General features: G+C 42.0%; 1 protein-coding gene across 2 annotated transcripts; it reads left to right on the top strand.

The window, feature by feature from the left end:
* The first annotated feature begins 2,975 nt into the window (after nt 1-2,975).
* On the top strand, nt 2,976-13,007 carry rbm12bb (RNA binding motif protein 12Bb). Of its 2 annotated transcripts, none has more exons than XM_084324467.1 (2): nt 2,976-3,108; nt 8,318-13,007. In XM_084324467.1, the coding sequence occupies exon 2, from the start codon at nt 8,340-8,342 to the stop codon at nt 10,311-10,313; it is 1,974 nt and encodes a 657-aa protein (XP_084180593.1). In that variant the 5' UTR covers nt 2,976-3,108; nt 8,318-8,339; the 3' UTR covers nt 10,314-13,007. The 2 variants fall into 2 exon arrangements, with proteins under 2 accessions (XP_084180593.1, XP_084180594.1); XM_084324468.1 differs by lacking the exon at nt 2,976-3,108 and adding an exon at nt 3,443-3,530.
* Nucleotides 13,008-13,509: the final 502 nt, after the last annotated feature.

Here is a 13,509-nt window from a genome sequence, read left to right as displayed (position 1 = left end):
GGTGGTCGGAGGGGCCGTAGGCGTTGATTATTCGCCACGCTTCCGTGAGTCTGCCTCAGGGCAGCTCTGGCTGCAATTGTAGCTTACCACCACCGGTATGACTGTGTATGAACGAATAATGGACTCTGTGAAGCGCTCTGAGTCAGAGCAACAGTCAGTCAGAGAAGAGCACTATATAAATCCAATCCATTATTATTATTATTACTACTGTCTCTTTAAATCTAATTCTCAGTTAGCAAGACTGTGTAACATTCCAGTTGGGAACATCACCGCCAAGCCAAGGTTGATTCTCCTAACTGGGCCATTTTCATCATCATTATATCTGATATTATGTTACGTCTGACAACTGTGTATTTAACATACGTGTGAACAGCGCTCTGGGTCAGTCTATGGCCAGACGCTACTGTATTAACATGTTGTCTCTGACTGTAAACTGTCCTTTCATTTGTGGCCACGGATGAAATAAACTTTCCTATTATTAATAATGACTCAGAATCATTAATGTAAACGGCTCATCGTTTGTCCCTTTAATATTTCCCATTACAAGTACAAATAGATAGACTTACCGTGCTGGCTGCAGCTGCTGGCCAGAAGACGGCTTCCTCTTGGTAGGTCCGGGTAAAGCCACTTCAGATGGCTTACAAATATAAAATGAGATTCAAATTGAGACCCAGGTCTATTATCTCATCGCCCAGGATTTAATGTAGTGATTGCATTGTACTGATGTAACTGACAACATACACTAGAACTAGATATATATAAAAAATAAAAATAAACATTATTGTAACAGATGAGTACAAATAGATGGACTTATTATAAATGTATTGATCAGTGGAAACAATGGGGAATTGATCAGTGGAAACAAAGATTGAAGCATTTTGGAAAGAGGTAAGAATCATCATCGAGAAAATAATTTCAAAACAAATTGTATTGGAACCTAAATTCTTTCTTCTAGGGTTATATACCCAGAAAAGCATAACTATAATAAACACGAGCAGGCATTTATAGATCTCAGTATGCGCACCGCCAAAAAATGTATTGCACTGTTCTGGAAAAAAGTACACAGACCAAGCGCTATATACTGGTTAAGACAGATGTTGTCAAGTTTGCCATTAGAAAGAATAACTTATTTAAGATCTAAACAACAACTATTTGAGAATATATGGAGACCCTTCATGGAGTATGTTAAGGACCTAGATCTAACTAATGACCAAGTGAATGACTAGTTGGGGGTGTGGAGTGTGCAGTTCCGACATTTATGTTTTGAGTGGAGGATGGATTCTTTTATTTTTTGTTGTAGATTGCCAGATACAAAAATGGGAGAGGCTGCAGTGAAGTTTATGTTGTTTTGGATGTATGTCATGTGAATTGTTTTCTGTCTGTTATATTTTTAAAAATATAAATAAAAACATTGTGGGGAAAAAATATACATTAAACTGGTCAAAGAAATGCTTTTGAAATAAAATATAGACCTAAAATGCTGATAATAAATCATATTCAGCCTATGGATTTACTTTGTCCTACATAACCCCCCACAATGTACAGTAGATGTCCTAACCCAACCCCCCCCCCCCCCCCCCCCCAATGCTATATTTCTGTGATTTGAGACTGATTGATTGATTGAAAACTTTATTGTACTGTACAACTGTACAAGCTAAACTGTACATTGGAATATTGACAAAACCATACTTGGTCATTTACTGTACATTGGAGGAGGTTGGGTTAGGACATTTACGGGGGCCAGTTTCGAATTGCAGTCTCCCGTATAGGTGTTCTTTGAGAGTGGTTTTGAAAGTGGGTAGTGATTCACATTCCTTTACAGCTTTATAGGGCGTTCCACATTGATGTGGCATAATTGCGAAACGTGTTTAGTCCCTTGTTTGAGCCGAATCTGGGTTTAACATGATTTGTGGAGCTCCCTCTGGTGTTGTGATCGTGGTATTCACTGACCTTTGGGAAGTATTTTGACATGTACATGGGTACCTTGGTCGTGTAGTGTATCTTGTAGACCAGGCCCATTGCAAGTTGCTGTACTCTGTCGTCTACTCTAAGCCATCCTAGGTTGTCAAAGTGGGCAGGGGTGAGGTGGGTTCTAGGGGTAAGGTCAAGCAGTAGTCTGCCCAGTTTGTTTTGAGATGTTTGTAATTTTGTTTTTAGCGCCTTTGAGGTGCTTTGGTACCATGAGGTGCAAGCATAGTCGTAGTACCCTTGAATGAGTGCTCCTGCCAGAGTCTTCAGGGTATTCTTGTTTACCAGAGAGGAGATCCGGTACAAGAATCGAGTTTGTTGGGTGACTTTTTTTTATTACATTGGATGCCATTTTGTCACAGGAAAGATTAGCCTCTAGGATGGAACCCACAACCCAGGTAGGTAATTTCATCTTTCCTTGTGACAATATTGTCACCCACTGTAACTGAGAAGCCGTCGGTCTTGCTGAGTTTGTTATTTGAACCGAAGAGAATGGACTCTGTTTTGCCCATGTGTAATGATAGTTTGTTATCAGCGAGCCATGCAGATTTTGCCTAGACCTCTTGAATGCATCATTGAGCACAGGGTGACAGTACTATCTTCCTGGACTTTTACTTTTAAACCGACATTGTACAATTTTACACTTTTACTGCACACTTAATTTTAGAATGTATATACATAACATCATAGGAAATGTATATCCCGAACCGTATTTTATTCTTAGGCTTATTTTGATTCTTATTCGTGACTTTTGTTTTTGTCTACCTAAATGTTTACGGTTTACTGTGAGCGATTTTGTAGTAGTGCCAGATTTCCCTCGGGATGAATATACAGTATTCTATTATTCTATTCTTACTTTGAAATAATATTCTAACCGGAAGTACAGACGATTCTGTTGTCGCTCGACACACGGCCGAGGACCGGGTCGGTAGGTGGCGGTAATGCCCCAAACAGTTGGTACGTAACGCGACTGACCGCCATAGAGAAAAAAGAAGAAGACAAAGCCGTTGAGGAAGCGCCAGTGCCAGCACACATATCCGGAGAAGACCTAAAGAACAACCAACACATCCCATTGACGACGTTTATTTTTCATTTTGACTGAGAAATAATACGTTTTGCGCTGCACCACTAGACATTTGTGTAAGTTTGCCATTCATTTGGTACAGTGACTGATGATGGATACTGGGGGGAATTGTGTCCTTTACCTTCGACTTCGTTTAGCTAACATTAGCTACTTAGCTAACGAAGGCTTGAGGCCTGTCGGGCTTTAGTTGAGTAGTAGGACCACTTATACTTTCTAATCTAGTCTGACTTGTTGTGGTATTAATGGATCTAACGTGAACGCTAGTAGCCAGCAGTCGTGCTGATACCTTATAGTTTACGTTATTAATGTAACGATAGTGGCCATGATGTAGTCGGCGACTATTAGTGGCTAACTGTCGTTAGCTAAAGTGTCATTGCTGAAACCTTGGCACGGCGAGTAGCCAGTCTACTTTGGTCGCTCCTCCATCTGGTTACTAGCTTCAGTTTGCTGGCTCGCTACTCTCTTCGTAACGTTACAGGTAAGTACACGTCGTGTGTGTTGCTTTTGGGCCAATGAATCGGTTGTGGTATACACTATGCAATTGTGCGTTTTGTGTCACGACCGGGCGGTAGCTCTCAAATGGATTCATGTTGAGACTCTCTGGCCAAGAGGACCAAGCAGACATGTTGATTTAAAATGGCTGCCACGTAATGTTTCTCCGTGCTCCGCTGGGCTGGACCCAAGGAATCTGTAAAGAGAAATGATCCTATTGGACGTGCCATCACCGTGCCTCTTTTTACGTCACATCTTCCGGAAGTCCCGCCCCATTGAATGTCGTGGGGGGGCGGTATCCAAATTCCTGGCCAATGTCGATAATTTACTAAGAACTAGGTTGAAATGCGTCATGTCTCGCAGCCCCCATTGAAATGAATGATGAGGGATTTTTTTTAAGTGGCCTTTGTTAGTGATGTGCCAAACGGATCATTTCAGTGAGTGAGCGATTCGATACACGCTCACCGCAATGAACTGATTCACGTAAGCGACTCACGGCTCACGGATCATTGACACTTCCGGACGAAGTTCTGTAAGCCAAAATATGAAGCGTGAGCGTGCGGCGCGAGCGCTAAAAAAATTTGGCCGATGTTATACAATTACATACAATTATACATACAATTATACAACGGGGGGCGGGGGGGGGGGGGGGGCGGGGGGGGGGGGGGCGGGGGGCGTGAACCGACTCATTGCCAGACGTGAGCGATTCGACTCACGCTCACGGCGATGACTCGGCTCTTATGAACGAGTCGCTCATGACCGACCCATCACTAGCCTTTGTGGTTATATAATAGATGCATCTGAACAGTGCTACTGTTGGTGCTGTTTTTATAACACTGGAGGCTCCCAGCCCAAGGTGTTGGTTGGAACAAAGATGAGATTATGCAGTTTATGAACACGTATGGGGTGTTTCCCATGTTGTGACGACAAAGCAGCATCTGGAATTAGATTTGATCTGTGGGTTCAGCGGTGTGTGATGTTCTGAAGACTGTCTTGGAAATTGTTCCAGCCTTACTGTTGGTGTGAGATATACATTTCTCAGTAAGAATGAAATACATCATTCACACTCCTAACATCGCATTAGGTGGTTCAAATCCTTAGGTTAGCAGATTTATCCTCGTTAGATGCATCTAGCTGTTTTCTTATTCTTCAAATATGTAATTCCACTTGAAATGGAATGTGTAGCCTACCACGGTTAAGCCAGTGTTTTTATCTTTATGTACAAGCCGCTAAACTGTAAATCACCGTAATCTTCACATACAAAGTGAACATAATCAAGTTTTTACCGTTACATTAACACCAACCTTATAATCAAAAGTAGTTGATCCATAGTGTATGTGTGTATATATATTATATACTAGTGCTGTCAATAGAATAAAAGAATGTTCCTAATCTCAATTTTCTATAATTAATCTAGATTAAAAATCGCATTTGTCTACTTATGAATCAACACAAAATGTATATTCAATTCAAAAGCTTTCTTTGAATAGTTTCTCTCCTGTGAAATACAAATGTTCAAGACAACCATATTACACACTGATCCATATTTAATGACACCTCTCCTCTCACCTCTCAACCCTGCTCCTCTCTCTCAGAGACTAGGGTTGACCTTCGAATATTGTCACCCTGTTGTCCACCCCCTCTGCCTTAACATGATCCCATAGCAAATTTAAATAAGGACTCATGAAGCATTTGAATTTGGATCTTAAGCTACTTGCTTAATCAAATGTATTTTAATAACCAATCATAATAAACAAATTAAATAATACAAAATAAAGTGCAAGTTTATGGCTCGTTGGTGGGACACGCAGCCTCAACATATGAACTGAAATAGCGTTTGCTTCGCAAGCATTATCCATGAGACGTTCTGTTTTCTCAACATGTAAGCTAAAACGTACCCATGATCCCAGGGCCAGTAGCTGTCATCACGGTTCCAGGGTGCTTGCTCGTGCATCACTGTAGTGCTCCTCGCTGCTGCTTTCTTCTTCTTTGTCGTTGGTACACAGAATGCAGACAAGGGAAATTATACTGCCCCAGCACTTCCTGTAGTGCATTTGCGCAGTTTTGAATGAACGTTACCGGCTCTCTGTTTTTATACGACGCATCGACACTAAAATTCCGCGTCGACTAATTTTTATGATCGCCATAGTCTATTATGTCGACTAATCGGTGCAGCACTACCAGTAATATAAATCATATTAACAAAAATGTGTTCCATCTTCATGACAGAAAACACACACAGAACAGGGGGAGAGGGAGTGAGAACACACACACACGGAACAGGGGGAGAGAGAGTGAGAACACACAGAAAACAGGTGGACACAGACATTGAGAGAGAGAACACACACGGAGGAGAGGGAGTGAGAACACACACGGGAGGGGGAGTGAGAACACATGATTTCCCATACATTTGCAACCTCCAGAAAATGGTTTCATAGAAATCTTAGTCAAACCTTTAGTATTATGCATATTAAACATGCTGGTAGAGTACATGCATCCATGTTGTTGTGAATTTTTTTATTAAATAAAGAAATTCCCTATCCATAGTCGCCGTGGGAAAGAATAAAATAAAATAAATTCCCTACCTACCCATGGCCTTAACTGACAACTAGGGATGCCCCGATCGATCGGCCACCGATCGTTATCGGCCGATACTCAGTATAAATATGCAATCTGTGAATTCCGATAATGAGTCATATTCGCCGATCGCGGAAACCGATCAAGCGAAGCTCTCACTCACTGTCTGTCTCAGACACACACGACCTGCAAACTGCCGCTGCTCCTCCTCCCTAGCCCCGCCCGCACCCGTGTAGAGTTTGTAAACACTGAGGACTGAGAGGCAGCTCCTCTGCTCGAGTCTGTAGTGCATTCGACCTGCGCTAACGTTGGCTACCTAGCTATCGTTACTGTTTAAACAAAATTACCCAGTCAACTATTCACGTTTAGTAGGCATTGTCTAACGGTATTTAGCCGGCTAGCTACCGATAGCTCCTGATATCAACAAATGATCCAGAAAGTCTAGTAGTCCATGTTCATACCTCCGTTAGCTTGCATTAGCTTGCGTTAGCTGACGTTAGTTTACTGTTCAAAACGAAATGTCCCATTGAACTAAAGTTCTGTCTTAACGTCATCTAGCCGGCTAGCAGTAGCTACAGATAGCTCTTGATATCAATGTCTTATAACATTGATTTAATGCGTATTCGAGCTGAGGGCTTGCTGAATGTGAAATGACCAAAGCACAGTAAAGTTACCAATAGGGTCCCGCTGCAGCGCCGGAGAATCCTTTTTGGAGCTGGAGGCTACTAGAGTACACACAGACAGTGGAGCTGTTTGCAGATAGCGAGCATTTTGACTTGTTGCGTGGTGGCGATGTCTCGCAGATAATACAAGTACAAGTCTAATTATATAATATATATATTTTATATTTAAAAAATTATATAAAATAATTTTGTATTTCTTTTTAATCAAAAACAATCGGTATCGAATCGGTATCGGCCGATATGGCTCACGACGATCGGTGATCGTTATCGGTGGCAAAAAACGTGATCGGGGCATCCCTACTGACAACCAACAGGAAACAAACAATATATTTTTTTATGCCCTTTGTCCATCTTCGCACCAGTGACTGTCCTCTAACCAGGCGGCTCGCTTTATCTAGTTTGGCTGCACACGTTATGGGTCAGCCGCGAGTAAACAACTGTAAACAATTTTGTAACACGTTACATAATTTAAATGAATCTCAAATTAAAGCGTTAACTTTGACAGCACTAATATTATATACACACCTACAGTGTTTCTGGTGATAATTGCTATCTACAAATTTTACTTTGCAGCGCTTGGCCAAATTCAACAGTTGCAACTTGCAAAGTAACTTCCAGTCAGGGCTTTTCAAAATAAAGGTTGTCACATGAAAATGTTTTATTTTTCAAATTCAACTGGAAGTGGATCAGGAACTGCTAATTGCTTGACAGTTGCTTAGAGGTATACATGTTCCAGCCATTTGGAATAGCCTATTAAAATACTTGCAGCCAGACACATACATGTAATTACTACTTCCCCTTAAAATTTTATTTGAATCATCAATTTTGACATTTAGTGTAGTTGAGGATTCTTATCAACAGTAATGCATATCTTGCAACAACAGTATGGTTGACGTAGCAGGATTATTTGTGGAAAGTAAATGGTCATTAAAGGGTACGTTCACAATTTTGGACCCCTAACCCTATTTCCTATAGTATTTTGTCGATCGCTAGTCCTTTCTCAGCACAATCCATGCTGTTCTTCATATACACACAGCTACAGTTGGGTGGCCACAAAACGAATGCAAAGTCAATGGGGCCACACTCCAGTCTATACATGGAAATTAATTGAATCTACCTTTGGATGCAATTTTATGTTGGGAATGTTGTGTAGGACGTGTAGCCCAGATTTGACCTAAATAACCGAGCTTTCGTTTTAATGTGAATGACTGGTGCCTTGATATTGTATATTGATGATGAGACAGAAGGTTGGTTGGTTTATCACACCTATTCATCCTGACCTATTGACCTTTCCAGTCAAATGTGCTCCATTTGTAACCTGTTGTGGTCAATGTCATAGAATGACATTGTGGCATTTCAGCGGTGATCCCGGCTTCTCATGTTCCAGTTGCGGGTTAATCGTCAGCTTCAATGGTGTTCATTTGGAATAGGTGTTCATGGAATGGCCTGGAATAAAATGGGAGTTGGAGACCTGTGTCAGAAATAATTCTCCTCTGTACCCCTCTGTCTGCAGGTGCTGCTGTTTGTGCTTCAACATGGCAGTGGTCATCCGTTTACAGGGACTCAGAAACACAGCTGGCTCTGGGGATATCCGTATTTTCTTCAGTGGCCTCAAAATCCTAGATGGTGGGGTACATATTATTGGTGGGGAGCGAGCAGAGGCTTTCATTATTTTTGCTTCTGACGAAGACGCGAGAAGAGCAATGACTCGTTCCGGAGGCATCATCAGAGGTGCTGCGGTTATGTTGCTGCTGAGCAGCAAGTCAGAAATGCAGAGTATTATTGAAGAAAGTAGTAAAGTTGCAGAGCTGGAAGTGAAGAGGGGACACAACGATGGTTCAAGACGACGTTTAATGGATGTTCCAGTTGCAGAGCAGGAAGAGAAGAGTGGACACAACGATGCTTCAAGACGACGTTTAATGGATGTTCCAGTGGGGCCCAAAAGAGCTGGTCAGGGAGAGGCACGCCGCAACCGGAGCACGCCATCAGCTGGTGGTCCTGACGATGTGTACGTGTTTTTAAAGGGAATGCCTTTCATTGTGACTGATTTGGAGATCTGTCACTTTTTCCATGGTTTGCTGGTTGATGGCATAATCTTGCAGAAAAACCACCGTGGCCAAAACAACGGGATGGGTATAGTGAAGTTTGCAACTAGGATGGATGCACTCGAAGGCCTGAAGAGGAATAACGAATACATTAGTTCGAGGTTTATAGAGGTCTACATGGCAAGCGTAGTCGAGTGGCGCAAGGCGGGCGGCGACATGGCCGGGTGTGGCAATGGCAATGGCAATTTGAGAAGAGAGATGTCGCCGCCTCTCACCCAGAGGCCCACGCAAGATCGTGCAAGGTCACGATCACCTCTGCCTAACAGGTCCACGCCTCCCTCCAATGAGGATTTCTGTATCTTGTTGGAAAACCTCTCCTATGGGGTGCAGAAGAAGGAAATCAAAGTCCTTTTCCCAAAGGCAAGACTTCAGGATGACCAGATTCTGTACCTAATTGATGGTATGGGGAGAAGAACAAGATCCGCATTTGTGCTGTTCAAGCTCAAGGCGGACTATCGTGAGGCTCTCACTCATCACAAGGAGGAATTCCTCAACCGGTTTGTCTATATATCTCCGATCTCGAGAGAGAAAATGATCTCCATTCTGGAATCTTGTAACAATGGATCTCCGACTCCCAGTAATTCTGGTAGGTCTCTGTCTCAAGAGAGACCTCCACGTGAGCAAGACAATCCTTTCAACTCTGAGAAATTGTGCCTCTACGTGCGCAATATGCCCTTTGATGTGCGTAAAGTTGAGATCATGGACTTCTTCCATGGCTTCAATATCGCAGAGGACAAAGTGGTTTTGCTATGTGAAAATACAGGTGCCGGACTCGGAGAGGCTTTGGTGGTCTTTGGGTCAGAGGGAGAGGCTATGAATGCACAGTCTCTAAATGGGCAGAGGTTTCTTGGGTCGGAGGTCATGTTGAAATGCATCTCACGCTCTCAGATGCGCGAGTTTCGCGTTGAGCTCCCAGTGGTGCAGGACGTGAGGCTAAGGGAGAAGATGTACTCCGCTAGAAACGACGGGACGTCCAATAACCTTGACAACATGCAGCACACAGGCTTGAGGATCCCTCCTGGTGGTAATATGCAGAGGCCTAATCTGCAGGTTCAAATTTCTGGGGGCAGCCATTTGGATCCTTATTCAGCAGGCCCTTATGGTCCACAAGACGGAGGTAATGGTTACGGTCGTGACAACTTTGAACCCCCTATGCAGAATTTTGATGGCCCCAACTATCTCAGGCTAGTTAACTTGCCTTCAAGAATCAAGATTGATGAAATCTATGACTTTTGCTATGGATATCGTTTTATCCGTGGATCTGTCTCACTGAAGTATGACGAGATGAGTATGACAAGGTCTGCGACTGTTGCCTTTGAATCCCACCAGGAGGCATTAACGGCAGTTGAAGAACTGAGTGGAAGGCCAATAGGCACAAGAAAAATACAGCTACTTTTTGTGTGAAAATAAGACCGCTTTCCACAGCATCTAACGTGACTCCTGTTTGGTTTGTAAATACTATGGACATATTCTTAAACGGGTATTTTTTTTGCAATTTATGTGGTATGGTTCCTGGAAGATTGGACAGAGGAAGAATCGTACAACAGGCTCTGCAACCGTGGCTTTTTAATCTAGAGGTCATGAAGATTTAGAACCCCATATGCAGGGTTTTTGTTGGCCCTAGCTGTGATCAAGCTAGCTAACTTTCCTTCAAAAGTCAAAATAGGTTAAATATTTGACTTTTGCAATGGGTATCGCTTCATCCCTGGATCCGTTCACTGCAGTAAGACAAGAAGGGTGCAACGGTGGCCTTTGAATCCTGCCAGGAGGCATTAACGGCAGTTGAAGGACTGACTGGAAGGCCAATAGGCGCAAGGAAAATACAGCTACTTTTTGTGTGGAAATAACACTGCTTTCCACAGCGTCTAATATGACCCATCTCTTTGGTTTGTAAATTCCATGGACATATTCTTAAATGGAGGTTAATCAAGGTTTTCTTATAATTATATTTCTTTTGTGCCAATTTCCATTGTATGTGGTATGGCTCCAGGAAGATGGACATAGTTAATTCAGTGCATTGATGTAAATATATTTTTGGTGGTCTCAGCTGAATTTAGTTTGATTGTGGTTTGGTCTTTAACTCACTGGTACAGTTAGGTTCCTATGGTGAAATTGTATTTGGTTAACACTTTCCGTGCCGGCCGTGCCAGTCCTTTATATACCCTGTTGAGTGCCACCGCTCTATTCAATGACGGCGCTCACATTTGTGAACGCATAAACCATATCTTAAAATATGGCTGTCTAATACGACCGTCGCTTATCAATGACTTGTTTGCAGTCAACATTGTCGAAACGGATTGTTTTTTAATCGGTTCATTTCCGTTTTATACCATTTTGAAAAACGCTCGTTTTTTGAAACTTTCAACAACAAAAAGATTCTGCAGGAATCGCGCTTTACTGTAATACACAAAATACGTTGTCATTTTTTGGCCTATTTATGAATAGTTTTCAAATAAACACTAGATTATCGATAGTATACGTGTACTTATGCACGCTATAGAAGCGGGCTGAAAAATCGATTCTCTTATTTCCTGATCAGCTACACACACTCACAGCCACACACACGCATATGGGACACGTTGATATATAGGTGAAAACAGCTCTGATTATCCCAATACTGGTAAAATAGATTCCTTACCTCAGATCAGATGTTCTCCAAAAAGATTATTCCAATTCCTGATCGCCATTCCAAATATCGATCGCATTTATTGATCCAACGCTGGGTGGTCGAAAGACGTATTCCACGCTGTTCTGATGGTGGGCGATGACTGGGATCGTCTCCGGTTACTTGCCTGACAAGTAAAATGTGGGATCCGGAATTTTTTTCCCCCATGCGTTTCATTCAGTGCAATCCAATGGGGTGCAGTACCATCCGGAGAGACGATAGGGGGCGGTATTTTCCCTGTTCGAGCTCAGACAGATCCCCACTGGTAACGTGAGGCTAGATTGATGAAAAATGAATGGAAATCGATAATAAAAAAAACGATTAAAAACAAGATTTCTCTTTGGCATGAACTAACAAGAAATCTCGTCGCTGGCACTCAAAGTGTTAAGAATCTCTCTCAATGGTAAGGTTTTTTTTTTCTTTCTTTTTTAAGATTTCTTTTTTAGCGTTTATCGCTTTATTCTACTGGGCAGTCCAGTAGAGAGAGAGGTGAAACGGGAGACGGAGTGGGGGGAAGACATTCGACAAATAACGACGGGTTTGGGAAACGAACCCGGGTCGGCCGTGCCGCGACTCAGCGCGTTATGTGGTTCGCCACTGGGGCGCCCTCAATGGTAAGGTTGACTTAGCTTGCATTAGTGTTAGAACATGTAAATATACTTTTTTTTATTAAAGGGGCACCGAAAAACAAGGCTGGTTTATTTTGTGCATAATCTCCTGCACATACCAAATCTATTACGTTTTGTACATTCATTAAGTAGGACAGTTGAAAGTTAATGAATTTCAGTATGTCCTCCAGTGATGTCATCGGTGGTCACTGATATCATTTCCAGGGATGCAAGCAACACGCCTTTCAGGTGGACCTTTTCTTCTTTCAACTCATTGAACTGTAATTAACACAGATTTCGTGTCCTCCGATGACATCACTGTTTGACATATTTAACTTAAAGGAAAACTCCAACATTTTGGGAAATTAGCTTATTTGCCATCTACCCTGGAGTTAGACAAGAAGATGCATACCTTTTTTCTTCTCTGTGCATGCAGTAGGAGTAGAAAGACGTGCACCGTTAGCCTAGCTTAGCATCAGGCACTGGAAGTAGGTTCCTCCATTAGCCTAGTTCCCAACGTCTTCCTACTCTTACTGCATGCACAGAGAAGAAAAAGGTATGCATCTTGTGTAACTCCAGGGTACATGGCAAATAAGCTAATTTCCCAAAATGTTGGAGTTTTCCTTTAACACTTCCTACTACAGTTGGAAATAGTGTAGTGCAGTTTGCTTCATTTGATCTAAACTGTTTAGACTAGAGCTTTGGCATATGTCTGTAATCTTGTCTTTTTGTGTGAAAAAGAAATCCCAATTTGTTTTGATGGAGTGTCCTTTTATAGTACTCACTGTTGTAAACGGTGCATAATTTTGATTAAAATGAATGCATGTATTTAAAGTTTATTGTCATCTGACTCAGTTCTTTAAATCTTACCACTTGAAATGCCACTGTAGGTCCTAACCAAGGCTGTAGTAGTCAAGTCTTAAGACCAAGTTTGAAAGAGGCAACATACTGTAGTGTACATGGCAGCCATGTCTAAGACGTTTCAAGATATGCTCAGCATTCCATTGACGGAGCCAAAAACTGCAGCGATTTTTATTAGATCAGTTAGAGAAAATTCTTAAATTGGAAGGAAAATAAAGTCACCAGAAAAGTGAATTTGAGACCAAATCCGGACTTGGATACTACAGCCCAGGTCTCGCCTAGAGATATGCTCAATGTTATGGATTATGTTTCATGTGACCAGCAAAACCAGGCAATATCTGGCATAAATATATTTATTATATATGAAATACAATGACTAGGTAACTCTTATTAAGGAATCGTAATATGTTTAGAAAAGAAGAGATGCATTGTTTATCTTTAGTTCAGATTTGTTTTAACCCTAGCC

Source organism: Notolepis coatsorum (genome assembly GCF_963971535.1).
Source record: "Notolepis coatsorum genome assembly, chromosome: 11".
NCBI classification, from domain to species: domain Eukaryota; kingdom Metazoa; phylum Chordata; class Actinopteri; order Aulopiformes; family Paralepididae; genus Notolepis; species Notolepis coatsorum.
The sequence above is the reverse complement of the archived record's forward strand: the minus strand, read 5'-3'. Positions and strand labels throughout refer to the sequence as shown.